This window comes from Dromaius novaehollandiae, chromosome 12 (assembly GCF_036370855.1).
Source record: "Dromaius novaehollandiae isolate bDroNov1 chromosome 12, bDroNov1.hap1, whole genome shotgun sequence".
NCBI lineage: Eukaryota > Metazoa > Chordata > Aves > Casuariiformes > Dromaiidae > Dromaius > Dromaius novaehollandiae.
In genome coordinates, this window is record NC_088109.1 from 586,805 (window position 1) to 613,447 (window position 26,643).

At 59.6% G+C, this 26,643-nt stretch overlaps 1 protein-coding gene across 3 annotated transcripts in view; it reads right to left on the reverse strand.

Annotated features, from left to right (window-relative positions):
- The window catches only part of LOC112989436 (semaphorin-3F), a 39,345-nt gene extending 16,062 nt beyond the window's left edge, over positions 1–23,283 (reverse strand). For 2 of the 3 annotated variants that reach the window (XM_026110595.2, XM_026110592.2), the window contains exons 1-2: positions 22,631–23,021; positions 18,196–18,360 (exon numbers count right to left, since the gene is read on the reverse strand). In XM_026110595.2, the coding sequence (XP_025966380.1) occupies positions 18,196–18,307 (112 nt within the window). In that variant the 5' untranslated portion in view covers positions 18,308–18,360; positions 22,631–23,021. Of the gene's footprint in view, positions 1–18,195; positions 18,361–22,630; positions 23,022–23,167 lie in introns of those variants that run through there. The other variant, XM_026110593.2, reaches the window with a different exon arrangement.
- Positions 23,284–26,643: the final 3,360 nt, after the last annotated feature.

The window sequence follows — 26,643 nt, forward strand, 5'->3', positions numbered from 1 at the left end:
TGGAGCTGATGGGGCAGGGGAAAACAAGGGGCCTGGACTGTGGGGGGCCAGCACATGACCAGCTGGGAACCCAGCCTGCCTTGCACCCTGAAAGCACATGGCTGGGGAGGTGTGGGGCATGGGCACCCCTTGCCTGTGGGGCAGGCACATGGTGAAGCCTGGGGAGTGGGGGTCTGGGGGTCTGCCCATGTGTCCCTGCCTCAGCGCACTTCTCCTCCCTTGCCTCCCATCTGTGCTCCAGATGCTCTCCACGACCAGCCATGACTCTCCCACCACCCACGAGGCACTGGAACTGGCCCCCCCACCTGTCCCATGTGGCACTGAGACTGGCCCCACAGGATGCTGGGACCGGCCCCACAGCTGCCCCATGGAGTGCCAGGACCAGCCCCCTCCCTGCACCACTGCATGCTGGGACTAGCTCCACAGGGCACTGGGACCAGACCCTGCCTGCCCCATGGCATACTGGGATGACTTGTCCCACAGGGTGCTGCCCCACTGCCATCCTGCCCTGCCTGCCCATACAGTGTGTATGTGTGTGTGCATACACCAGAGAGTGTGCATGCATCTCCTGCAGTGCGCGTGTGCACACATGCCTTGCTGTGTGTGCATGTGTGTGCACGTCCCACAGTGCGTGTGCATGTGTGTCAGTGCTCTCCCTGCTCCCCATCCAGCCCTGCAGGCTGTCCCCAGCCCCCAGCACAGACGTCCATGTCCCTGGCGCTGTGTCCACCCAGCCCTGTGCAGACTTTCTCCCATCTGCTTCCTGACAGATCGGGGGTCTCTCACCTTGCACCTGCTGCACCCAGGGCTCCTTGCTCCTGGACCCAAGGCTTTGCCTTGCCAGTGCAGCTGCAGGCAGGGGCAGGCAGGGCCAGGCAAGGGCCAAGGGGCAGGGCCAGGGGACTGGCAGAGGCAGGCAGGAGCAGGCAGGAGCAGGTGGTGGGCAAAGCCAGGCATGGCTGGGCAGACGCAGGCAGGGCCATGGACAGGTAGTGGCAGGAAGTGACATGGGGCAGGCAGGGACATAGGACAGGCAGATACAGGGAAGGCAGCAGCAGGCAGGGACACAGGATGGGCAGAAGCAGGGAGGGACATGGGACAGGCAGTTGCAGGCAGTGGCAGACAAGGACATGGGGCAGGCAGGGGCAGGCAGCAGCAGGCAGGGACGTGGGACAGGCAGCAGCAGGCAGTGTGGCAAGTAAGGACATGCAGCAGCAGGAAGGACATGGGACAGGCCGGGGCAGGCAGGGACATGGGGCAGGCTGGGGCAGGCAGCAGCAGGCAGGGACATGGGGCAGGCAGTGGCAGGTAGCGGCAGGTAGCGGCAGGCAAGGGCATGGGTCACACAGCAGCAGAGAGTGGGAGGCAGGGATATGGGGAAGGCACGGACAGGCAGCGGGAGGCATGGGCACAGAACAGGCAGGGGCAGGCAGCAGCAGGCAGGAACATGGGGCAGGCAGGGGCAGGCAGCAGCAGGCATGACTAGGCCGCAGCATGAGCCAGGGTCCTGAACCCCAGTGGGGCAGCTGCATGTGGGGCCAGGATGCCTGGGCAGCAAAGTCCTGCAGCTCCCTGTCCCCGGCCTCCTGGGGCTTGACAGTCAGTTTACCACAGTGCACCATGAAAGCATTCCCAGGGAGCCAAGTGAGGGACAGTTGTCTACAGCACTGCACAGTCCAGGCCCCCACTGCATGTGGATGTGATGGTCTGGAAGGGAAGTCATTAAAGTCAAGCTAATGAAGGCTGTTTCAGGACCAGGAAGGCACTGGTTGGCACTGGGCAAGTCTGTGTGTGAGCTGCCCACCAGCGAGGCAGGCGATCGATCACCCTGGCCATGATGGGAAGCTGGTGAAGAAAACAGGGGGACTGCCCAGGACATAGGGATGCAACCCCAGGACACACAGATATTGCCCTGGGACACGGGGGTATCACCCTGGAATACACAGATACTGCTCCAGGACAGGGGCATACTGCCTCAAGACACGGATACCACCCCAGGACATGTGGATAATGCAGTGGTACATGTGGGTACCACCTATGGACATATAGATACTGCCAGGGGACATGGGGATAAAACCCCAGGGCACAGGATTAGGCCTCTGCAACTCCCCGCTGCCAGGAAAGCCAAGCACCAGGAACAGACCCCCACCCCACAGAAAGCACAGGAACTGGCTTCCCGCCACTAGCTGTAAATTATGGAAAAAAATGCAGGAACTCTCCTGTCTAAATCACCAAGAGCCACTCAACACTGAATTCACCGGGCCACCCTGCGGTGCTGCAGCCTGCGGGAGATAGATGAGACCCCAAAGGGAAGTTCGCAGTGCCTAGAGTGGAGACACAGCTTAGGGGCCAAGGAAGGCCCCAGGCAGCTCCAAAAAGACAGGGGCACCGGAAACACCATTTGCAGTGATCTTCCAAAACACAGTTGCGAGAAGCGCACCAGCCGGGCAGTGCATACCGGCCAGGCTGATGTGCCGAATCCTCCTGCCGTCACTTCCCACAGAGGGGATGGGCAGGCGTCCGAGCCAGCATGCACCTCTCTCGGCGTAGCACCCACAGCACAGGGCAGCGGCCAGGCTGGCCCAGAAGCACTGTGACACAGGCAAAGGAGAGGCAGGAGCCAACCCTGACACTCAAGCATGAGAGGTCATCTCCAGCCTGCAAACTGCCATGTGGTGGAAGAGACAGGGCCTCTTTATGCACTTCTAGAGACTCCTTAAACTGCTACAAAATGGGAATCTCACACCAACACTAAAACCACACACCGATCCATCAAATGGAGGATAAAAATAACCAAGGTGCAAGCAGAGACCTGTGAGCCGGAGAAGCTAATTAAACAGGGCAGGCACCACAGCACGTTGCTTCATCTCAGCCCAGGCTGTCTCGGGTCACCTCACATCTGCCTGGCAGCCCAGGGACACCATGTCCAACCTCCCTGGAGGATGCGTCCCTATCACCATCCTCCCCTCCCACCCAGGACGTGCCGGGAGATCCGTGGGGCTGAGCCAGCCACCGCTGACTCCCGTAGCTCCCCAGCCCTGCAGCACCTCTCTCTCGCACATTGCATGGTGCCAAATGCTGGCAGAGGAGAGTCTACTTCTGATGATGGTCCAAAATATCTCCTGCTGATGGGGGCCCATTTAGCCCCGGGCCTCAGCCGGGGTTGCTCCAGTGCCTGGGAACTGCTCCCAGGCCTCCCTCCCTGGAGCAGCTGCCTCCCAGGGCTTTTCGTCGGGGCTTTGCATGGAAAGGGGCCATCACAAAGGGTTGCAGACCCCGCCAGCAGACCCCATTCAGCCCCCTATGCCCCAGTGATCAGAGGGCGCAGAAACACCCACGCACTTCAGGCACCCACAAAGCTGGGGCCGCCCTGGCAGAGGCCCTGATGGATGCGCGCCACTCCCCCTGCCCGCGCGCCCACTGCCCCGTGACGCTGAGGGCATCCCTAAGCTGATTTCTCTAAAGGTGATGGACAGGCAGGCGAGCCCACGCTCTGACCTCTGACCCCCTCCCCCGTAATCCCCTGAGCCCCTGCCCGGGGCAGCTTGGGGAGAGGGGCCCTCCCTGCTTAATCCCTGCTTGCTCTGCCTTCAAGCCTGTCCCACAGGACCCTCCCTCTCGCTGCAGGGAGCTGGACAGGGTAGGAGGATCTTGCACCAAATCAAAGGCCAGAGCAGGGTTGGGAAAACAGCCATGACCTCCCAAACACACGTGTGCTAGGCTGCAGGGGCCATGGCACGGATGCATGCCTGTCTGCAGCAAGACCCCATGCATGGCCTTGAGGGAGCAGTGAGAGCGGAGGGGGCTGGTGTGAGTGGCAGGCCTCCACCCGGATGCCCGGACTCAGACCTAATCACAGCGGGTGTAAATCAGGATAGCTCTATCCGCACACAGGGAGAGGGATGCATGTGAGAGGCAAAACAGAAGGGGCAGATCCAACACGATCAGTCCAGCCTCGCGCCTCCAGGCATCACACGTGGAGCCAAGGCAGAGCAGCCCAAGCACAAACGCAGCACAAGGAGGGGGCCTCGTCCACCAGCACCAGTCCTGCTTGCTCCCTCAAACAGCCTTGTTCCCCCAGGGCACAGGGCCAAGCAGCCATGTATCCCCTGGGCTGGAGGAAAAAGCTCATTAGTGGATCCGCCTGCCAAACGCATTCCCCCTCGCATCCCAAAGGCCAACCTCTGCACCAGCAGAGACCAACAAAGCCCCAGTTCCCTGGCTGGACAAGAGCCTAATCCCCTTTTAATTGCCTGCCATAGGAGCTGGAAGTCTCCAGCCCCCGTGCACAGGGAGCTGCCTGGCACAGTGGCTCGGGCCATGCTCCTACTCAGGGTCAGGACGAGCATCCCCCAAATGCTTTGCCCCCACGCGGGGTGGCCAATATGGAGACTGAGGGCTGCACTTGCCATGGGCCAGATGATGGAGGCAGGGGAAAGAGCACATGGCATTGAAGGCAGGGTCCCATGGATCTGGGATTTCTCCCTCCATTTTGAGCCAATGCTGAAACCATTCCCTTTACGAAGCACAGCCCTGGCACCGGTCTCAAACTGGGGCTGCTTGGCTACAAATCCTCATGTATTGGGACCCATCATTTCCACAGCACCCACCTCATGCCCTGTGGTAGGGGTGCTGGCCTGGGATCCCTCTCGCAGGCGGACAGAAAATTGGGCTCCAGCTGGTAACAGCCAAGCCCCGGCTCTCGGCACCTTGTGATATCACAAGAATGGGCTGCTTCTTGCCCTGACAACTCGTCCAGACTGCCTGTCTCAGCCTGTGCAGCCCTTGCTCTTGCAAAGCCACCTGCTCCCGGCCAGGCTGGATGCGGACACCTGAGGAATCCCCTTTCCATGATCATTTCATGGTCTTGAGCGTGAGATTTAATTACACTCCACTCTCAAGCAGCTACAAACGATGTTGGAGGCCAGGAAACTAGCCAGACCTTTCAACAGCAACAAAATGCAACCCTCTTCTCTCCCCTCTTGGCTTCAGCTCACTGCTGCACATCGGCTGTGAACAGCACAGCCCGATTATACGCTCCATAAAGCTAAATTCCCCTCTTATTTGTTCTAAATTTACAGCTCTTCATTTCACTGAGCAGCTTCCCAGCGATGGCGCAGTAGCAGCTGCCCATGCCTCTGCCCTCACCATCTCGGCAGGCCGGGCAACCTGCGGCATGGCCTCAGAGGAACCATGATCAGCTGCTGTAGCTGAGAGTCCAACGCTGCGCCGTGGGATGCTGCCACAGGGCCCTCTCCTGCTGCATGCTGCCCCTCATCCCCAGCGAGCAGGGGGAGATGAGAGTGGTCCCAAATTCAGAAGTGATCGAATCAGCTGTTGGTGCAGAGACCAGCCGGAGCCCTTCACCAGCGTGTCTCCAAACTATGCCTCATCTCCAAACAGAGGATGCGATTTCGGATCCCTCCAAAAAGCAGAACCAGATGCATCCCAGAGATCCATTCACCCCACTCAAATGCCTCCAGGGTCCCATCCGCTTGGGCAACTCTTGTGCAGGAGCTGGCGTGGCGGGTGCAGAGGGGTTAATCCCCTTTGGGACTGGGAAGGCCATCTCCCCAGGTGCACCATTAGCCCATCCACTGTGCCAGCGAAACCAATTACACGCGCTCTCACCTAATTAGTTTCTAATTATGGGCTTGTAGTGCATTCAACATAATTAACATGTAAATTACACACCATGTTTATATTCAATAACCACTCTCCTCGTTCCTGGCAGCAGAGATGACACTGCCTTTCGGGAGCCTTTTTCTTTATTTTAATCTGGGTGAATGAATTTAATTTAAATGCCAATGGAGTAGCCCTGACTGTATTTCACCAGTGATACAGTGCTGGTCCCCAAAGAGCTCCAGGAGGAGCAGGCCAGGCCTGGCAGAGCTGGTGCTGGGATTCCCGCTCAGCCACGGGTCCCCGGGGGAGGTGGGGTTGTGCCGAGCAGGACAGCAAGGAGGGCAGCTGGCCCAGGAGGGAGCAGCTCCTGTCCCAACGTTATGGCTGCTTCCAAGCAAGCCTTGAATATCTTTTTCCTCCCCAGGTAAGCCGTTCACCCAGAGCAGAGACAAGCTGGGATTAGGGTGGTCAAATCAGCTCCAGTCGGGGCCACCAATTTGGGGGCTGGAGCAGGCAGCAACTGTGAGCATCTTTCTCTCCCTCCTACAAGATAATGCTTTTGCTGCATGGGGGCCTGGTTGCTCAGGGACCTGCCTGTGTCCCTGCAATCACCTCGCAGATTACAAGGCTCCAGCCGAGGCAGAGAAGTGGAGATTTGCAAGAAAAACAGGATAGGAAGAGGCCACCGGAGAGTGATATGAGGGGAGCAGAGCCAGGCAAACCCAGCTGGCCCTGAGCTGCTGCCAGGCAAAGGGGGCCTGGCTGCACCTCTGAGCCGGAGCATGGGCCTGGACCACCCAAAGTGGATCACGGCTAAAGCCTTCGAATCTTCTGTGAAGGAACCCAACCCCTGAAGAGAGGAAATCTGCCCCAGCAAGAAAAGGGGCAGTGGGGATAGAAGAGCCCCCAGTGCCTGGAGTGCACCCCCATGCCACCCACCTGCAAACCCCAAAGGCTGGTGGGTACCTGCCTGCACCCCAGCCCTGTGGGAGTGGGCACGAAGCAGTGCAGTCCCCTGCACGCTTGGATTTAGGTGCAGTAACCGATTTGAGGCTGACAGCTGACGGCCTGGCCTGCAAAGCCTCGTTCCCACAGCTCCCTGCCCAGTGCACGCTGTTCCCACGGCCCTCACGCACCCGCCGCGGCTGGAGAAGGAACCTGCCATGGGGCAAGGGAGCCCTGACTCTGTCCCAGACCCTCTGGGACTGCAGGAGAGATCAGCGCACCAGGAAGGTCCAGGTCATAGGCACATGCTCCCTTCTCTCTTACAGGGCTCAGCCCCACATCTCAGGAGCCGGATGGCAGGGATGAGTCTCAGCACTTCTAGCTGCCTGGGTCAGAGAAGTCCAGGCCATTTGCCGGTGGCCTTTTTTGCCTCTGTGGCGGTTGATCCCCCTGCTCCTCACGCCAGCACGGGTGCAGGGCCCGCCCACGAGAGGGATCCTGCAGCCGTCGCACAACAGATGGAGAAAAGGCAGGTGAGCAGAGCCTGGAGCTCCCCGCAGGGATGGACGCCAGCTCAGCCCTCGCTGGCGGGACTGTCACTTAACACCATGTTTCTCAGCAAAGCCAGGAAATGGGCTGGAGCAAGCCCGGTGAGGCAGTGTCACCTCCCAACTCACCCGCCCAGGCTTCCCGGAGCAGAGCCCAGTGGGGAAGGAGGCATGGTGGAAAGGACCACATGCCACGTCTCATCCACGCTGGAAAACCTCTGCCTTGCTTCCCCGTGGGTCTGCCCCTGCCTGAGTCTCTGGTGGCTGCTGGCTGCTGCGTTTCCCTTCTGCCTGGGAGCATCGGGCCACTCCACGCGGGAAGCGGTGTTCCTGTCCATGCCAGCCGCGGCAGTGACCTGGGGGGACCCGACCGACTCACTGCTCTGGAAAGGAGGGAGATGCCGATGCCAGGGAAGGGGGTGGGAGGGAGTCAGAATAACGCTCACACATTTCCTTTCTTTGACCTTAGACCAAAGGGTTCATTAAGCACTGGTGGAAGGTTTATAAAAGACAACTATGAGCCAAAAGACACAACTAGACATTTCACCAGCGTTTCCAAAATACTTCAGCAGGCAGGCTATCATGCCAGCAGAGGTTAAAGGAAGAGATCTTTCTAGGTTTCCTCCCTTCTGCACCTTGTAATGTTTTAAAATGCTCCGGAGAGCCAGGCCCCCTATCCAGGAAGATGAGCTCGCCTGGAGCAGGTCAACAGTGGGCTGCTGCAATCCCGTGGCTGCAGATGAGATTTCTTGGTCCATGGCAAAGCACTGCCGGGCTGCTGGATCCACACCACAGAGCCAGACCCCCTCCCATCTCCCTGAGCCCTGCAGCAGCCATACCCTGGGGCAACAGCTGCCACCCAGGGCATCTTTCATTCTGGAAACTGCAGGGATTTAAAATAAACCCCATCACTCATTTTGGAAGTGGTTTCCCCCCTTCCTGGCCTGAAGTTTTGCACGTTCCCTTTTGGTCGCTCTCCTAATGAGGGGGGAAAAGGCAGGTTAGGCAACAAACTTGGACAGAGGGGCTGAGCTGGTGCAGGATAGAGACTGGTGGTGGCAGATTTGTCCCCGCTTGCATTTAAATCATTTGTTGTTATTGGGGCTGATCAAAGAGCTGGGTGGGTTGCATTATGAAAGCAGGATTGCTTATTTGTTTGAGCATCACTTTGCTACCCCTTGATGGGTTATTTATGATGTAATTAAGCTAATTACATGTAATAAGAGAGTTTCCGTGGCCCTGAGCCAAGCTCTTTTCTCATTTAACCAATTCACAGGTGGTAGGAAACTGAAGAAGTCTGATGAGGACTTGGAGATGAAATGGCTCTAGCTTCTGCACTGCTCCACTGAGCATTTCAGCTACTTGTGCTAGTTTGCTTTGATTGCAAACCATTTCCAGCTCCCACGGGGAGCATCTCCATGTGCCATCACCTAGCACCTGCTTGGAAATTCTCCTCACGCAGCGAAGGAAGAACCGTGGCTAGAAACGTGTGCACAAAGAGGGGGAAAGCGAATGCGGAGTGGGGGCCTGCAGCATGCCGAGGTGGGCTGCCAATGCAACCCATGTGCTGCAGGCCCCCAGAGCTGTCCCACAACTCCTCCTGCGTCATGGGTGAAGCCCCCATGCCCACCCCCACCCCCCCCCGCCAGCACAACCCCTTCCCCACAAAAAGAGTAAAGCAGAAAGAAAGGGCAACAGGGTCTTGCTCTGCAGAAGCCAGGGCTGGGCTGCTCTCCCCCTGCTCAGGCTAAGTCTCCTTTGCTTTGGGGCATGGGTGGCAGCATCAGAAGAGCTCCCTGGGGGACACAGGGCTCAGCCTGCCCCACGGTCTCCAGGGCGGTGGCGGCTCTCAGCAGCTGTCCCGCAGCGCTGCCGAGAGCCCCAGGGAAGGGAGAGCTCCAGGCGGGGGCAAAGTGAGAGCCCCGGCACGCAGTGCAGCAGGGATGGGGCGGGCTGCTGGGGCATGCCTGGGGCCCCTCGGCCCCCAAGCCTGGCCATGCAGCAAGCACCTCACGGAGGCTTGCACCCAACTCCAAAGCAGGACAATTTGGGAGTGGGCCAAAAAAACACATTTTTCCACTAAAAATGCTGATTAATCCCCCACCCGCATCATAGGAAGAGGCGGGCAGGAAAGAACAGGGTTTCAGCAAAGCTGTGCTAAAAATTACCCTAAGTCTTTGAATAGGGAGAAGTTCTTGAAGCAGAACATTTTCCTAAACGCAAGTCTCGCCTTTTGCATCAAAGCGGTGTCCCCCCTTGAGACAGTCTCTCATCTGTACTCAGAAATGGCAGGGGAAAAACTGAAAATAAAGACACGACATGAAACATTTTGTTCAATCAGAGAGTGACCCTGTCTGCAAAATGTCCCCTGGATGCCGGCAAGGACGAATCTAAAACGCAGGGCCCTGAAATTCTCGCAGGGCAGGAAAAGCGTCTCCCCGCTTGGCTGGCCCCGACACCGACCTCGAAGGCTCCTCTGCGCCAGCAGGACGCCAGGGCCTCCCCCCCAGCCCGCCGAGCTGGGGACACGAGGATGTGCCACAGTGAGGAAGTGTCACTCAGCAGCGGCGAGGTGGCCGACACCATGTCCCCCCAGTCCCTTCCCACCATTAGGGAATGGCTCTGGGGAGCTGGTCCCTGGGATTGGTCCAGCCTCATTAGCAGCAGGAAAAACCCCTGCTGCCTCCTCAGGAAGGAACCCTTGTTTGGAGAAACCCTTTCATTCCTCCGAAAGGAAACAACCTCTCCACGGCTAATTTCCAGCTATAAATCACCCCGTGCTTTGCACCCTCTCCCCCAGCCCCAGACCTCTTCTCCCTGAGAGCAGCTCCTCAGTGAAGCCCTTTTCCCGCAGATGCAGCATCCTCTGGGCAGCTCCGGGGCTGCCTGGCCTCTTGTATCCCAGTCAAAACCAGGCCACTGAGAGCATCTGTGACAGCCAGCAGGACTGGAAACCTCCTGGCTGGTCTGGGAGCCAATTTACGAGATTTAGGAGATGCTAAGCTCCTCAACATGGCTTTGGCTGGGCAGCCAAGTTACAAGGACCTATCTCCCTCCACCAGCCAGGGAGAATTTCCTGCTCTCCAGTTCAAAAGCACTCCTCTCAGTCTGACCACAAGCATGGCACTGTGGACAACAGCCTCACAGGGACCAAAATGACCTCTCCCGCTCTCCCCTTTGTCACCGAACGCGTTTCACACTTGGGTTAGGGGATGCAGGAAAGGCTCGTCACCGAGTCTCCGCTGATCCAGGGCTCTGATGCCCTGGACAAGGGTGCCCACGGACCAGGGGACACACAGAAAGGGATCAATCACACGATGACTCCAAGCAACAGCCTCCTTAAACACATCCTCCCCAGCCACATTAAAGCACCAACCCTGTCTCTTGCCCCAGGGTGACAGAGGGGCAATAACACCACAAAACGGGTTGGGACGGCTGCTGCCACACCAAGCTGTGGCAGCGAGGTCTAGGGAAGAATCCCAGGGTTTGCAATGGTTTTTCCAAAGCCTGTAATTTGGGAACATACAACACGTTTTAGCAACCCGCAGTCTCTCTGCCAAGCGTTGCTGAGCCACAGCTCTGGCCCAGCTAACAGCGGGTGCTGCGCGAACAAGAAGCCATGGCTCGCTCTCACGGAAACCCACCGAACAACAGCCACCACCGCATGCCATGATCTGCGCTTGGTTTGGTTTTTTTGTTTTAATCTTCTTTTTATTTCCTAACCCCTAAAATCCCGCATTTGTCTCTGACAAGCAGCCAGCGCCTGCAAAGAGCACACACTCTGCAAGGGAACAAGGTTCATTTTTACAGGCAATTTGCTAACCGCCGAAGAGGCAGCAGGGAATGAAATAGCTCAAATTGCTCCAGGTAGGGGGCCTGGAGAATATTTTGCCACATTTTCAGGCTGGTTGGGTCTTTCCTCCCTCAAGCATCAGACAGCACTCAAGGAGCTCAATTCTGGATCTTTTGTCGCTGGCAATTTCTGAGACCTCCTGGGCAAAAAAAATAAATGAAGACACCAGAGGAATGGGAAAAGTTAAGGGAAGCAGCAGAGGAGAGGACAGGGCACTGAAGGGACCCCTGGAACACAGTAAAGCCTTGCAGGGGCGGGGGGCACAAGGACACCAGAAGGAAGGGGCCAGGCCAGGCCAAGAAGAGCCCCACCACCCATCACTAATTGATTTCTTTTGAGGGCTAACGAGCTTAGTGGATAACGGCTGGGGGGGATAAAATCTCACAACTTTAGCTCGGGAGGAGGGGGCTCATAAGGAGCTTACAGAGGGTCTCAGCCGGAGCCCAGCAGGTCCAGTCAAACTCAGGTCAGCCCCCGGCAGCAGCTGGTCCCAGCGGGGCCCGGGCAGCCCCCACAGGATGGATGCAGGCTCACCCCGCTTGCTGCCTCCAGACACTGCAGCCAGCCCAGGAAGCAGCTTTATGCCCTCAAATTGTCCCGTGCTACCAGCCCAAGGAAAGTGCTGCCCGCCAATCCACAGGCCAGGAGGGACCGGGTACGCTGTGAAGCCATGTCAGGAAGCGGTTGCAGGCTGCAAGCACACCCCCTTTTGCAGACCCCCCCCTTTTCAGCCACCTTCCTAGCGTAGCCCAACGCCTAGCGGTGCTAGGCACAGTGGGGCAGAGCCAGGCCCGCCCTGCGTTGGCATAGGCATCAGCAGCTCTCCCGGCCAGGCCTGGCTGTCCTTGACGCCACAGTCTCCGGAGCCCTTGGCCGGTGACACCCTCCCTCGCACGTTCTCCCATCTGGCTGTGTTTATTTGAGTCCACTGTCATTAAGCGATTCCTACTCGGGTACAGCTGCAGCAGCTTAGGAGGGCGCCTCCCTGGCACAGGGAGCCATGGCCCACTCTCCAGCCATCTGCCACCAGCCCCCCCACCCCAGATCAAGTGTGCCGATGCCCTAGAGATGGGGGTAAAAAGTCCCTGGGGCAGAGCTGGCTGCAAGCACCCGTGCTTGCACACCACACACCACCCCAGGGGTTGCATAGCCACAGACCCCACTGAAATGACAGAAGGGCAGGATGCACAAGAGGGAACTGAGGCACAAGGAGCCAAGGGGACAGGAGCGAGGTTGCAAAGTGGGCAGGTAGCAAAGCTGATAGGGGACTCCATAAAGTGATTTTTGTCACTAAAAGGGGAAAATAGGTGGAAAGGAGCAGAAAAGGCCGGATGGTGGGACCGCAGGAGCTCGTCCTCCTTCCCCTCACCCCAAATCCCCTCCGCATGCACACTGCCACCCACCTGCTGCTCCCCCCCCGCCGCCAGGAGCAGGGGCAACCCTGGGCGGCAGGGTGCCCATGGATGGGCAACAAAGACCCAAGAGCACCCTGAGGACTGCAATCAGGGTCTCCCCACCACACGGGCAAGAGGAGGCGAGGCCCCGGCCAGGCCCACAGCTGGCACTGCGGGGTGGACAGGCTGGGCAAGAGCTGCTCCATGCCCAGCTGCACCGCAGCCAGGGCTCTCCTTCGGGAAGGGTAGCCAGCACACAGGCTGGAGCTCTGCCGGGATTTTTATGAGAGGTGGCGACTGCAAACATGATCCATTCCCGTTGTTGCAGGCGAAAGGAGCTCCCTTTTTGAAGCCTGCTGAGGGCCCCGGCCCCAACAGCTTCCTGCCGCAAAGCACTCCCCGGTTGGTGCGCGAGAAAACCCTTCCTTCCGGCATGCGGAGGGCCCCAGCACCCGCCCCACCACCACAGCTTTCCCACGCCCGGCCAGAGAAGGCACAGAGAGATGAATCACCAGGTCCCGCATCCTCGGCTAAAAAGTGCGGGGAGCTGACGTGGCCAGTGCTCGAGCCCCATCTTCCTCCAAACGCAGGAGGAAATGGGAGAGAGGCAGCAGGATGCTCAGAGAAGAGGGGGAAATGGTTAGCAAGATGATTAAAAATATCCACTATTTCTGGCCAGCACTGAGTGGAGATCTGGGAAGAGCTGTTGGCAAAACAGAGCCACTCCCCAGCCTCTCCCTCTTCCAGGGTAGTGGGGATCGTGGTGTTCTTTCCATGCTGGCCATCTTCCTTTCCCGGCCACCACAGCCCGCAAGAGATGCCTGGACAGGAAAGCCTTGAGAGGGAGGACGGCTGGACAGGGCCTTGGACCTGGCTCCACGCTCCCAAGCACAAATAAGCGGGAGCGCTGGGGTCCTGAGGAGCCAGAGGGGAGGACGGGAGCAGAGCAGGGCCTGCAGCCCTGGAGACGGCTGCCAAGCTGGGGGCACAGCACTCCGGAGGGAGCTCCTCGCTACAGCGGCCCTTTGAACAAGCCCCAAGAAGAGGAAGCCACGGGGAGACAGGGTTCAAGCTGAGGCCAGGCCAGCCTTTGCCTGCCTTCCCCATCACCTGCTGCCCCAAATCCCCGAGGACCTCGGGAAAGTGATCCGCCTTGGCTCCGATGCCTCGGCGTGGGCAGGCAACAGTGGCAAAGTGCCCAGCGCTGCCCTGGGGCTCCCTGCCCTCTCTGGCTGCTCTCGGGAGCAGAGCTCCCACCCCTCGCCACCACCCTCGTCCCACAGGGCACCCTGCCTCTCCCACCACCACGGGCCAGCACCAGCGCAAAGGCGATGGGATCTGGCCCCTCATGTGCCTCTTGATGCAGCAGCCTTCACGCTGTTTTGCTTTTTTTTTTTTCCTTAAACCACTGCAAACGCGATCCGATTTTGTAGACGATGACGCAGGCCCCAGGGAGCTGCGACAAACTCTGCTTCCTCCTCAAGTAAGCGATAACAAGCCAGGCGAACAAGCCGAGAGACGCTCCCGAGGCTGGCTGGGCTCCAGGCACCACGTCCAAGCTGGGCTGAGGCGTCTGGGGGAGTCAGCCGCTCAGTGCGGCTCCTTTGCCGGCATCCCCGCCAGGAGTGAGCGGGGCCAGGAAGGAGCTGTCAATGGCCCGGTGGCCATCTCCTGACCAGGAGCCAGGGAGAGCACCCACAGGAAGTGCTCAGTGGTATCTGCACCTCCCCAAGCACCATGCAGGACCAGGTCCAGCCCAGGCAATGAAGAACTGGCTCAATCTTACATGGCAATGCCTTGGCCAGAGGCTACTTCTGCCAGAGCAATGCCGATGATGGGGATGTGCACCCAAACCCTCTGGCTTGCCCCAGCAGGATCCCTCCTGCCATGCCAACATCACTGTCTATGTGCCCATCCTGGGGCTGGGCCCTGCTCTACTTCTGTCCCGGCCACTACATGTTCTGTGGCCACCAAGTCCCCCATGCCATCACATACTCATCCCTGCTGCCTTACCACTCTGTGGGCAACTCCTCCTGGTGAGCAGAGCCTAGCCCAACTCATGACACAAGCGTCCCAGAGCCCAGCTTGACCCTGTTGCAGCTGCCTGCACCATGCCATCCCCTGGCCCCCCAGAACTATGCAGCCCACCCCAACATTCCCACCACCTCCCTCTACCACTGCTATGTGCCATAGTCCGGCCCTGCCCTGGGGGATTTGGGACAGGGGGAATCTTTCTCCAATGCCAGTCAAAGTTATTGGGCTAGGCTGGCTGGGAGAAGTGCCTTTGCAGCCTGTACCGATGAACTTTTCCTTGACATGTTTCTCAGCCCTGTCGCTTCAAGACAGACACATGTAGATTATTGACTCGTAAAAGCTGCTTACAGACAGCTCAGTTTGCTGCTCCTGGGTCCCAGCTGGCCCTTAGGGAAGACCCAAGGCTAATTCCCATTGACTGGAGCCACTGCAAAAGCACAGCCAGAGAAGGAGCAAGCAAGATCTCTCTTCCCAGACACATTAGACACCAAGTGCTTCTGTGCAACAAGCCACAGACATTTCTCCCGGACATGGAAGTACAAACCACACCTTCTTCCACTATGAAATCCAGCCTCTTGGCAGGAAGATCGGGAGGAGCCCCTAGGCATGGAGATGGGCACCTGTCCCAAGAAATCCCAGGGAGCACTGAGCACAGCTGCCAGCAGTCAGGATGGGAAAGGGCAGAAGAAGGGAGCACAAGGAGAGGTTGGAGATCCCAACAAACGCAGGCTCCAAGTCACTTGTGTGACACTCCTACGTGCCTTTGGCACAGCCAGGGATCTCTGCTTTCACCCAACAACCCAGTTCTGCCTTCTCTTCCTGCAGCCCAGCTCCACGGCTCCCTGCCAGCAAGAGATGAACCAAACACAAGATGCAGAGAGAGTAACACTCCTCTGAGCTGGGGCTGAACGTGCGCAAACAATTCTGCAGCATACCAGGCCTAACCATCCTTAACCGGAATTAATTCTGCTGCCCCGGGCACGCTTGGTGGCTCCAGGACGGCGACATGCATTAACACATGCGTCCCCAGCATGGCAGAAGCCAGTTCCACCCGAGGGATTACCACGGCATGAGAGACCAGCAGTCAGTGCGGAGCCCCTCCTCGCCCCGCACGGCCCCACACCGCATGCCACAGCAGAGTACAGCACTCCAGCATGCACATGCTGACACTTTGATCTCAAGGTGGAAGTTTCCCCACTGTGTGCATGAGTGTGCACACTACGGGTGTGACCCATATCGCAGAGTCATAGACCCAGGCTCTTCTCCACAACCCACTCCCACCACACATCTGCCTCTCCAGGGAGGTGTCCCTCCTCTCTTGTCCGCACGGAGCAGAGCTAACTGAAGCCGGGCTGGTTTATGCCTTGCATGGATTTGGTCCCCTGCCTCAAACTGCACAATGCCTCTCTCTGCCAGGTAAGGACCTGAGGCTTGATGCTGACTTACACAGCCAGGGCTATGGGCCACGAAGGGCAGTAACAGCCAGCCGCATCCCTGAAAACCTCAGCTCAGAGGAGACATTCACAGCCTGTGGGTATTCTGCCCCCAGCCTAACCACTGATGCAGTCCTTCTAACAGCAGGCCACGAGACATTTCAAATGCCCATTGCACCAATGCACCATCTTCACATGAGGTAGGACAACAGCACCCATGTACTGATAAGGGGGAAACAATGCTGGGGAACATGCGCTTGAACAGCCTCCCAGATCCTTTTCTGCCCCTGTGTTTGCACAAGGGACACATCCAGGCGCAGAAAACAGCAGCAGTAACTTCTGCAGGGCTGAACACCCTGGACTTGCTTCAGCAGCACCCAAAAACCATTCCAGTTTACCTGTCAAAGCAGAAACCAACTACTGCAACACTTGGATAGCTGGCCTTGAAGAGCACACTGGAAAGCGTGCCATCCCAAAGTAGACAAGGCGCTCCAGGACCCCATTTGCTGGTGTGCCTGCATCAGCCAGCCCACCCCCTCCTCCAGCGGGCAGAAACCACTCACTCGTTTCCAGCCTGAACTTGCCCCAGCCTCTTCATACCATTGATTTTTGTACAGAGATCAGCTTTTAACTCTAGCAGCTCTCCCTTCCCCCCTTGTCCTTGCTGAATTTGCAGTCAGCATCCAGGTCCCTTTCTGCTGAGCTCTGCCAGACTGAAGACGCCAAGCTGAACTCCACTTGTGCGATCACCTCTCCCATCAGCTCCTGCATGAATTCACATCCCTGAGCCACCAGTGCCAAATCTAGTATGAAATCTGGAGGGCAAAGTCCTGGCAAGATCTTGTGGCAGGGCGCAACTGGCAATAAGACAGCAGGTGCACAACCGGCACAGCACCTTCCCCAACTCTCACAGTAGGCTGGCAGTCAGCAAGGGAACAGACACAACCCTCCTCAAAGCCTCCCACTGCCCCTGCTCCAAAACCTTTGTGCCTCTGCCTCTGCTCTACGACACCTCCTGAAAGCGCCCACCAGATCATACAACCCTGCTTCAGCCTGCGGACACAGAGGCAAAGGCAGGCCAGATTTGCACCCAAGCCCAAACCCTGGTTCTCAGCACTTCACACCCAGATCTCACCCACTGGCTGGAATGTGAGAAGCCACTTTTGGGAGGCCCCTGCAGCCCCACCAGGTGCTGGGCCAGGGTACAGGGAGAGTCACAGTCTAAATAGAGAAAGAGGGTGGGGACAAACTGTGCCCCACACAGGAGAGGGATTTGACTCAAGATCTCCTCAGAAGAGCTGGGATCAGGGAGGAGAGCCCTGGTGTCCTGGCTGCTAACACCTCCCCGCGCAGCACTTGGTGCTCCCGCTGCAGCATGCCTCTCACACCATCCCAACAGCAGGCAAAAGGCACACACAAAGCCAGCACGAACCTTCACGTGCCTGCCACCCTTTTCACAAGTGGCCCCGGCCTGGGAGACATCCAAACGCATGGGCCAGCAGCAGGCAGCCAGCTCCAAGGCCTGGTGGCAAGCGTGGCAGGCCCCAGGGAGACGACGGGATCTGAATACACTAGCAGACCCTGCCGCTGACAGTGCCAGCGGGCGCAGCTTCTGTTCTGCTCTTCCAGTTTTGCAACCGAACCCCCCCACGATGGCCCCTCTACCCCCACTCCCGCCACTCTTCGGGGCCAGGAACAGCTCTGATATGTCAGTCTCCGATAGTTTGATCTGCCCACTGCCAGATACCCCTCAATCCACGTGTACCCCATGGCTCCCATGGCCAGATCACCCCATTACATCCTTCTCCATGGGTCTGCAAGCATCTGAATGCCCTGGTACCAAAGGGTTAACTCCCTTCCCCCAACAACACATCCTCCCCTCCTCTTCCCGGCTCCCCGCCAGCTCCCAGGCGTTAATACCAGCTCGGGGGTCGGGTGCTGCGTCAAGCTGCTGTCTGGACCGTCAGCCGCCACGCTTAACTCCGGCACTCGCAGGAAAGCTCCCTGCAACTTGACGCGGAGTATCTCCAGATGGAGAGAGCCACGGAGCCACCCACCCACTAGGGGAAGCATATTGGATGGGCTGGGCAGGCTCCCAGTCCCCTGGATGGGGAGGGAGAACGGACTGGGAGCTCATCTGGGTGGGCACCCAGATCTACACGGAGATTTCCTCCCTGCTGTCCAGAGCGGGGGCAGAGGAAGCAGCCTGCTAATGCGCCCAGGGGAAAGGAGGAAAGACCAGCCTGGACTGAGGCACCCCTGGAAGGGGCTGTGGGTGCAGGAATCTCCCCCCACCCCGTTAAGGGGGCCCAACGCTTGCTCTGCTCCCCGAATCCTGCTCCGAGGAGCAGACGGGATCTTACCTTTGAAGGACAGCTGCACCCTCGGGGTGGCAAAGACGTAGTCCTTGGCATGAGTGGCCCGCCAGCCCAGAGTCAGCAGGGTGGCCCAGAGGAGAACGCCAACCACGGGCATGGTGGGCACGTGGCTAAGTCCCGAGTCCAAAGGGAGTCCGGGAGGGGCCAAGCCTGTCAGGGGGGCACAAGAGGGAGAGATATCAGTTTGGGTAGGGATGCCCCAGGATGGAACTGTGCCAGGTAGACAGACCCAGCACGCAGGATGCCTCCATCCTGCACAGACCCCCTCCCCAAAACTGCCCCTAACAGAACTACAAGCCTGGAAAAGGAATCTGCAGACCTGCTGACCCCCCTTCAACCCTGCCCTGACTGCAGGCCAAAATTGCTGCACCCACTCCCTGGAGAATGAGGGGTTACCTGTGACCCTCCCCAACGAAGGGGGTGCAAGCCCTACACCTCCCCACCGAGCTCCTTGATCTAGGCCTGGGGCTCATCTGTCAGCACACACCTTTCTCCAAGAAGGGCTACGAGCCAGACTGGAGTGCGGGGGTCCCCACAAAACCCCACTCCATGGGCTGGGGGCGAGGGACAGACGTTGGGGGCTGGCGGACATGAGCTGCCTGTGGAGGGTCCAGCCTCACCTCCAGCTGTGGGCACCAGGCCAAGCCCACGCAGCGCGGCAGACAGCAGTGCTGTGCCATGCTCTTTTGCTGATCCAACTGAGCTTTGCCCAGGTGAGAAGGATCTGTCCTCTGCCCACCCCATGGCAGCCCACCCTATTTGCAGCATCACTACTAGGCTGGCTCCCCCTGCCTAAATATCCAGATGAGGCTCAACGGCTCATCCCCCACCCCTCCTACCCCACATCTCCTCCCATCCCTGAGTAGAGACACAGCAAGCAGAGCCGGGACCAAATCTTTCCAGCATGAAGGAAATCTGGACTTCATTATTCTAAGAATGAGAAAAAAAAAAGTTTTTTTTTTTTTTTTAATAAATAAAGGAGTAAGAAAAAACCCTGCGTGTGTGCCAGGCAGCTGGACTCCCTGGGGCTCCGGCATCGAGCAGAGCCCGCCAAGCTGCCTCCAGCAAGCCACACACACACCCTGGCTCAGCATGTTGGGCGCAATGCCCCAGTCTGCCCCTCCATGCAGACCCTGGAGAGGGACCAGTCCCTTCTGGCCCTCCTCCCCTCCTGAAGCAGGCCTAGCCTCTGAAGCATCATCTTCTGGGGCTCCAGAGCTTGGGTTCAGGGCAGGATTTTGAAGGAGATGCGTGGTGGGGAGTCCCTCCTGTCCCCTAAGCTCTGGCGGAGCATGTGGCCTTCAAACTGCCTGCTCGAGGTGGAGATGCACTGCAGGAGGGCTACATGATACCATGCAGGGCTTGATCATCTGGGGAGAGCTTGGCAAGCTGAGCCAAAGGGGCTGTCGTGGCGGGGACAGATGTTGCCTGCCACCATGCTGCGTCAGAGGGGTCCCCATGTTTACAGCCCCATGGGGACGTGCCCTTTGCAGCTGTGGCTGTCCCAACCACCACTGCACAGACCTGCCCAGGGCCCAAGAGACACAAAGGTGCCTGCCGTACCGGGAGCAGGGAGGCCCTGAAAATGCCACGGCAGGCCCCGCAGAGCCCTTCGAGCCCAGCCTTCCACAGCGCAAGAGGCACCCCGCGAAACGGGCTGCGAGCTGCCCTGTGCTGACTGCCACCGTGAGGAGGGGCACACAAAGAGGTGACTTCACACCCTGCACATCCAGGCTCTCCCCATATCCCACCTGGCCTCGGCTCTTCCCGTCGTGGCGGCACCACCACAGCAGCCACCGGCTCAGTCCCTCCCTGGGCGCAGACGGCACCCACCTCTCTGACTTTTACCCCGAGCAGGGCACGGCCATGGGGCAAGGCGAGCCGGGAGGGACAGCTAAGCGGCTGCTGGCAGGAGGGAACGCAGCCCCGTGAGCCACGCGCTTCCCCGAGCAGCGGGGCAAGACAGAGAGCACTGAGGAACTGCTGTTCCCCAGGGCTCCATATTTTTCTCGCTATCGCCTTTGGAGTCAGTAAATATTTAGATTTGCTCTTCTCCCCGTGTGCACACCCAGATCTGCTCTATTGTACTGGCATTCGCTCCTCTTCCAAGCACACACACACACACCCCCCCCCCGCCATTCCCAGGCTCTGCCCTTCGCATTAACGCTGTGCCTCCTGGAGCCGGGAGAGCCCGAGACCCAAATTACCCCACCATCCCAAACTACAGTTCGTTGCAGTTAAATAACCCCCCCAGCAGCCTTGGGAAATAATTCTGGCAAATCCCACTATTGCATTTGGATGGAGCCGCGTACGCGTCAGAGACAGGGAGCGAGATGGCAAACAAAGGAAAAGAGGGAGAGGAGGGGAAAGAAGAGAACGCACGGAAAGGAAGGGAGGAAAGGGACCGCAAGAAAACAGAGCAGAAGGAAAGAAGAAAGCGGGGAGCATCCAAGGCTGGGCGAGAAGCGGCAAATTCCACGGCAGCAAAGGGGAAATAGCCCATTCAAATACACCTTGGCCAGGAAATCTTTATCTCCAGTATCATTTGCACTCTGGGGAAACTGGAAACTCCAGTGCTCCAGGGAGGTTGTTTCTCACAGTGTATCAGGCCACATTCCTCCCTTGGAGCAGAGGGGAACCATTTGATATTTAAAACAACAAAAAATAAAGTTTGGCCATTTCTTTCATTGTTGGTGCCTATTCAAAAAGGTAAGCAAGGATCAAAATAACAGTCAGCCTTATCCCCCCACCCTGGACTGGACAATAAAGATTAGGTAAAATTTCTCCGAGCTGAAGCAATTAGGGGAAGTGGGCTTTCTCCGCTGTAATAAAAACTCCTTTCTGCGACTGAGACCCCCTCATGGGGAGGGGGGGGTGCGTTGTGTGCGCCTTGGCCATTTGTAGGTAGGGCTGTATGTGTGCGCGCGTTGCCTAAGCTGCCTAAAGAACGAGCTTAGAGAACAGGAAATGTTTAGGGAGAAAAAGCAAGCCACAGGATCAGGAATAAGAGGGGAGCTATTCCCCACTTCGTGACTAAAGGCATCCACACACACAATGACATCAGCGAAAAAAATCACTGCAGCCCCTCGGACCCAACAAATAACTTCACACAACTTTGCGCCGCCTTTAACCCTTATGCTGGCCCTCTGAGCACGTCTGGCCTCCTCCCAGAGGAACTGGTCCCGGTGCTCCCCCAGCCCAAGGCATTCCTCACTCTTTTAATCCTCCCAGCTTGAGCTGAGCCTCCAGCCGTGCCGGCGCTGGGGCTTGGGGCAGGGTTTCCCATCAGCTGCCCAGCTCCGAGCAGGGATTTGGCCACCCCGTGCTGGCTGCTCCCAGGCCACGGGGTCTCCAGCAGCCAGCAGCCCACCGTGCACTCCGGGCACCCACCACCTGGCATGCCGGGCACCCACCTGTGCTGGCAACCACTGCCCTCCTGCAGCCCCCCACCGTGGGCACGGGGGGCTGGCCAAGCAAGCAGGTCATGATCCTCCCTCCAAGCTCTACGTGCCAGCTTCCCTCCCGAGTGCCCCATGCCCACACCATGCCCCAGTGATCCCTCGCCAGGGAGGGTTCTGCAGCCTCCTCCCCGGGTGCCAGGAGAAACCCCAAAGGACCGAGCGAGGCCAGGGCGCGCTCGCCCAACGCCAGGCGTCTGGGCAGGGGGTGCCAGCAGGGCCCCCACCCAGACCGCCCCTCTCGGAGGCCAAGCCCAGAGTCTGGCAAGCGCTTTGCAGCTCTGCTGGGTCCAGGTGGGGATAGCCCCCACCCAACCCTACATCGGGCCAGCACAGCAGCAGGACCGGACCGGCAGCAAGGTCCATGGAGGCACAGCACTACTCCGGACCAGAGGCGCCAGCCCCACGGCAATCAGCCTGGACCCCGCGTGCCGGCCCCCCAGCCCAGCCACCTCGGAGCTGGCACGGAGGGGGCAGACAGAGTACTGGTGGGCAAGACAGGGCATAAGGTACTGGGGACACTGGTGAGCAGTGGGAGGGGGCACTGGGCAACAGTGGTGGGCAGCAGAACAGGGCACAGGGCAACAGGGCACTAGGGGACACCGGTGGGCAGCGGGACAAGGCGTTCGGGACAGCAGCGGGCAGAGGGACGGGACACGGGTGGGTGGCGGGACAGGGCGCCGGGGCACGCTGGGGACGCAGCCGCCCAGAGCCCGGCGCGGGTGGCGGGGAGCCCGGCGCGGGGCCGACTCCGGGCCACCCATGGCACCGCGGGGTCGGGTCCCGGCCGGGGGGAAGGGGTCCGGACCGACCGGGGAAGCTTCGGTGGCAGCAGACGAGTTCAAAAAGGCAGAAAGTTTACTCCGGGCGACCCTCCGGCCAGGGACCCGCTGCGCCGGCGACAGTCGCGATAATCACGGTTGCAGCGCCCCTTGCAGCCGCCCTCCCCCGCCGGCACTTACCTTTGCGGGGCCACAGGTCGCCCGGCTCGGGAATCCCAGCGGCGACAGCGAGGGCAGAGGCGGGGACGGGCGGCAGCCGAGCCCCGGAGCTCGGCTCGGCTCGGCAGGACTTAGCGCCGCGCCTCCCCGCCGCGGCCCCCCGCCATGCCGCTGCCGCGACTACCGCCGCGCCCCCCGGCCCATGGACCCGCGCCGGGACGCCGCACCGCCCGCCGAAGAAAGCGCCCCCCGGGGCCGCGGCGCTCGGCTCGGCGGGGCCGGGGCGGGGCGGGGCGCGGCGGGGCGGGGCGCGGCGGCAGAACGGGGCTGCGGCGGAGCGCGAGCGGCGGCGGCGGCGGCGGCGGCAGCAGCGGCTCCCGGCTCCAACTGCGCGCCGCAGCCCGTGCGCTCGCCATGGGGCTCCGCGGCGCGATTTGCATAGCCCCGCCCCCGAGACGCCCCGCCCCGCCCCGCCGCCCGTGGCGCCACGAGTTCGAGGCCCCCTCCCGCTCCGCCGCGCCTGCCGCGCCCCCCCCACATCTCCCCCCCGCTGTTCACCTCCTCCTCCTCCTCCTGCCTTTTGTTGCTCCGTCTTGATGACTCCCCTCCGCACGGGGCTGGGGGGGCGCGACGAGTTTAGTCACCCCTAGCGGTCACCTTATTCCTGGGAAACACATAAATAAAGGAATAAAAGAATAAGGTGCCGCTCTGTCTGCCGAGTGGGGCGGCTGGGGGGTGAATCGGGGCTCCCCGGGGTGGCGGGGAGGCAGGGGGGAGAGGAGGAGAGCTGCGACTGGCTGAGGGGGGCGTGCGCTAGGCTTTGTGAGATTCCCAGCTCCGGCAAGAAACCGCCTCCGACAAAGAGGAACTCCGAGGGCAGGGACTCGGACTCCTTATCTCGGCCCCACCTCGTTCCTCCTGCAGCCCTCACTAGGGCTAGCCCTCCCTGGCATTCTCCTGCCCCGGCGGGCAGCCCAGCAGAGAGGAGTTACCCCTCTCTAGGACCACTCCCCCCGCATCCCTTTGGCCCCAGGACCTGCTGGCCCCCAGATTACCCCTCCCCAAGACCGTTCCCCCTCCATCTCTCTACCCCATCACCTGCGGGTTAACCCTTCCTGGGACCATTCCCCCGGCACACCATGCCATGCTTCCCTCCTAGCCGGCAACCATCAAGTGCCCTGCAGCTGAGCCCCATGGCTCTGCCATGCCGCTTCCTGCCCAGAGCCAGGAGCCTGGGGGCCCTTTGGATGCCGGATGTGTGCCTCAGTTTCCCTGCTCTGCTCCCGCCAGGCTGGGGTTCTTCACAAGGCTGTCGCAAAGGCAAGAGCTGCTCTCGGCCTTGGCAGCTTCTGAGGACTCCCACCACCCTGAGTCCTGTGCCAGGATGTAGCTCCAGGTCCTGGGCAGGTACCTGGGTGGCTGCACGCAGCCCCCAGCCCAGGTGCAAGCCCCCTGCCAGCACCAAGCATCTCAGATCCACGCTCCCGACCCTTCTCCCTTGCTCCCAGAGGTTCCTTCCAAAGATCTGGCTCCTCTCCTCCTGTCGCACTACTCCCGTGCAGTGTAATGAAGAGTCCATGAGGCTGGGAAGGCCTGCGAAGGGCCCAGCAGTGGGGTGCTGGAGGGGAAGGTGCCCTGACCTCAGGGTGCATGCATTGAGGCTGACTCCAGAGCAGCATCTCAGGGCGAAGGAGCACAGTGTGGGGGGCAGGTCCCACAGGGTCCTGCAGGGTCCCACAGGCTGGATCTCCAGGCTGGAGCCCATCAGGGTGGTCCTGTTGAGGGAGATGCCACAACGGCAGCACTCAGGTACCGAAGGAAGTCATGTGAAACCCCTCCTGTGATGGCTCCATCCCTGGGGCCATGGGATGGAGGGCAGTGGGTACCCACCCCGTGCATGAGGAGACATTGCTGCTGGAGCAGTTAGTCCAAGAGCCTTTCTCCGAAACAAGGATGTGGTGAAGCATCAAGCTGCCAGGACCCGTGCGTGTGCACAGCCCCAAGCACACTGGGTCATGCCTGCGGAGTCCCAGAGGCGTGGAGGGCTGAGAGGGTCCAATTTGCCCCCATGCTCATGAGCCCCTGTGCCCTCCCCCACAACACAGCCCTGGCACTCTGCTCCCTCCTTCTCCATCTGCGATGCCCGGGGGAGGAGAGGCTGAAACCGCCGTGTGTGTGACTCATGGAGCCCCGCAGACCTCTCTGACCACGCCGATACGGCCAGGTCCCAAGCATGACTCATTTGCAGGGCACCAGCCCTGCCCTGCTGCTCAGCCAGCAAACCTGCCCCCTCGCCTGCTGCTCACGGGGCGACGGTGCTCCCTGCAAAACCTCCTCTGAGCACAGGCCGCCCGCTCTCCCATCCCCAACAGGACGCTGGTTACACTGTAATGGGTCTGAGTGATTTGCAGAGCAGGGTTTCCAGAGAGCCCAGCTCAGCCTCTGAACCCAGGGCCACCTTGCCACCCAGGGCATCCTCCAGGGTGGAGGGGGACAGGCTGGGCATTCAAGCCCCCCAGCACTGCACCTCGCTTTATTCTGTGCCCCACTATCCCCTTCTTTCCCGGGAATCTCTCCTCCGAGGTAAGCAGGCTCCATCCTTCCCTCTTGCTCTTTTTCTTTCGCTTTCTCTTAAAAATGGAGAGTTTATCGCCAGCTTTTCTACACCGTCCGATTTGTGTTCAAGTGTGTCTGCATGTTTGTGTGCAAGTGCGTGCTGTAACGGCCCTAATCGGCAGTGCAAATAAACGGCACGAAATATGATACGCAGGAGCTTCCTGAGATAAAAGAATTTCTATAAAGAGGTTTTTTTTCCCTTTGAGCCCCAGTCCCTGACGGCCTGCTCTAAACACAAAGGCTGTCCTGATTTTCCTGTCTCACTTTCTCCCCTTGCAGCTGGCGAGTCTGGCGAAGTTTAGGCGATGCAATGCAGGGCACTGTTTTCCTCGGCCACGGCTCCCACGGCCGCAGCCTTGTCTGGCAGCCAGGGCCCGGCCCGGCCTCCCCGGGGCTCCGAGCACCCCCAGGCCACGGTGGCTGGTGCAGAGTGGTGGGAAGGAGCTGCCATGGCCCCTGTGCAGCCTCCCGGCCCCCAGCCACGATTCTGGGGGTGGTGACACACATTCAGCAGCAAATTAAACTGGGGCAGTCTGAGCCGGAGGCTGCTCTCAGCCTCCCCCCATCTCCCCGGTGCCAGGGAGGGCTCCCCGGCACTTCTTCTAGCCACCGTGATTTGCAGTGGGCTGGAGAGTGGGTGTCCAGCCTGGCCAGGGTCCTTCTCCTGGGACCTGACCCCAGGAATGGGTGCTGGCAACCTGGAGACCTGCAAAGCCCCAGCACTTTGATCCTTCAACTGTCCTCAGCTATTTGATCGTTTGAAGGAGCCAGGGCCATTCATCTGCAACCCTGCCACCCTGTCCATCTGCACCCCTGCCCCATGAATGCCGGCTTGCTGGCATGGGAAGGACTTTTGACACCAAGGTCCTCCCTGCTTCAGTGTATTATTAACCCGGAACTGAGCTGTTAACAGGCACGAGTGTCTCCCAAGGTCACATCATTATAAACCTCTGTAACTTCCATCTCCCCAGCTACACTTTAAGCCGCTGGCTTCCAGTCCTAATTGGTCCCCCAACACCTTTCTAACAGGTCTTTCTAACACCTGCGAGCCTTCCTGATGGGAAGGTTATGGCAACTCCCTCCTTAGGCGGTTGATATTCTGGGCCCATCATGCTGCCGTGGGCTCTTACCTGAGCCCCGGGCTGGGAGGGGAGGCAGGAAGCCCCAGTGTGGACCTTCTTGCTCCACTGCCCCAGGCAGCCACTCACCCGTTCCAGGTCCAGCCCCATGGCCTAGGATAGGTACTTGCTGTGCTGTGCTGTGGGCTCATTTTTCCCTCCTCGACCCAGAGGCCTGAGGTGGGCGCTGGTTACAGCAGGGGAAATGAGGCATGAGGCTGGTTGGGTTTGTGGCAGATTCATGTCTCAGGATCTCCCATCACAGCTTCAGCACCAGCTCCTAAAGCCTCTTGCTGCATG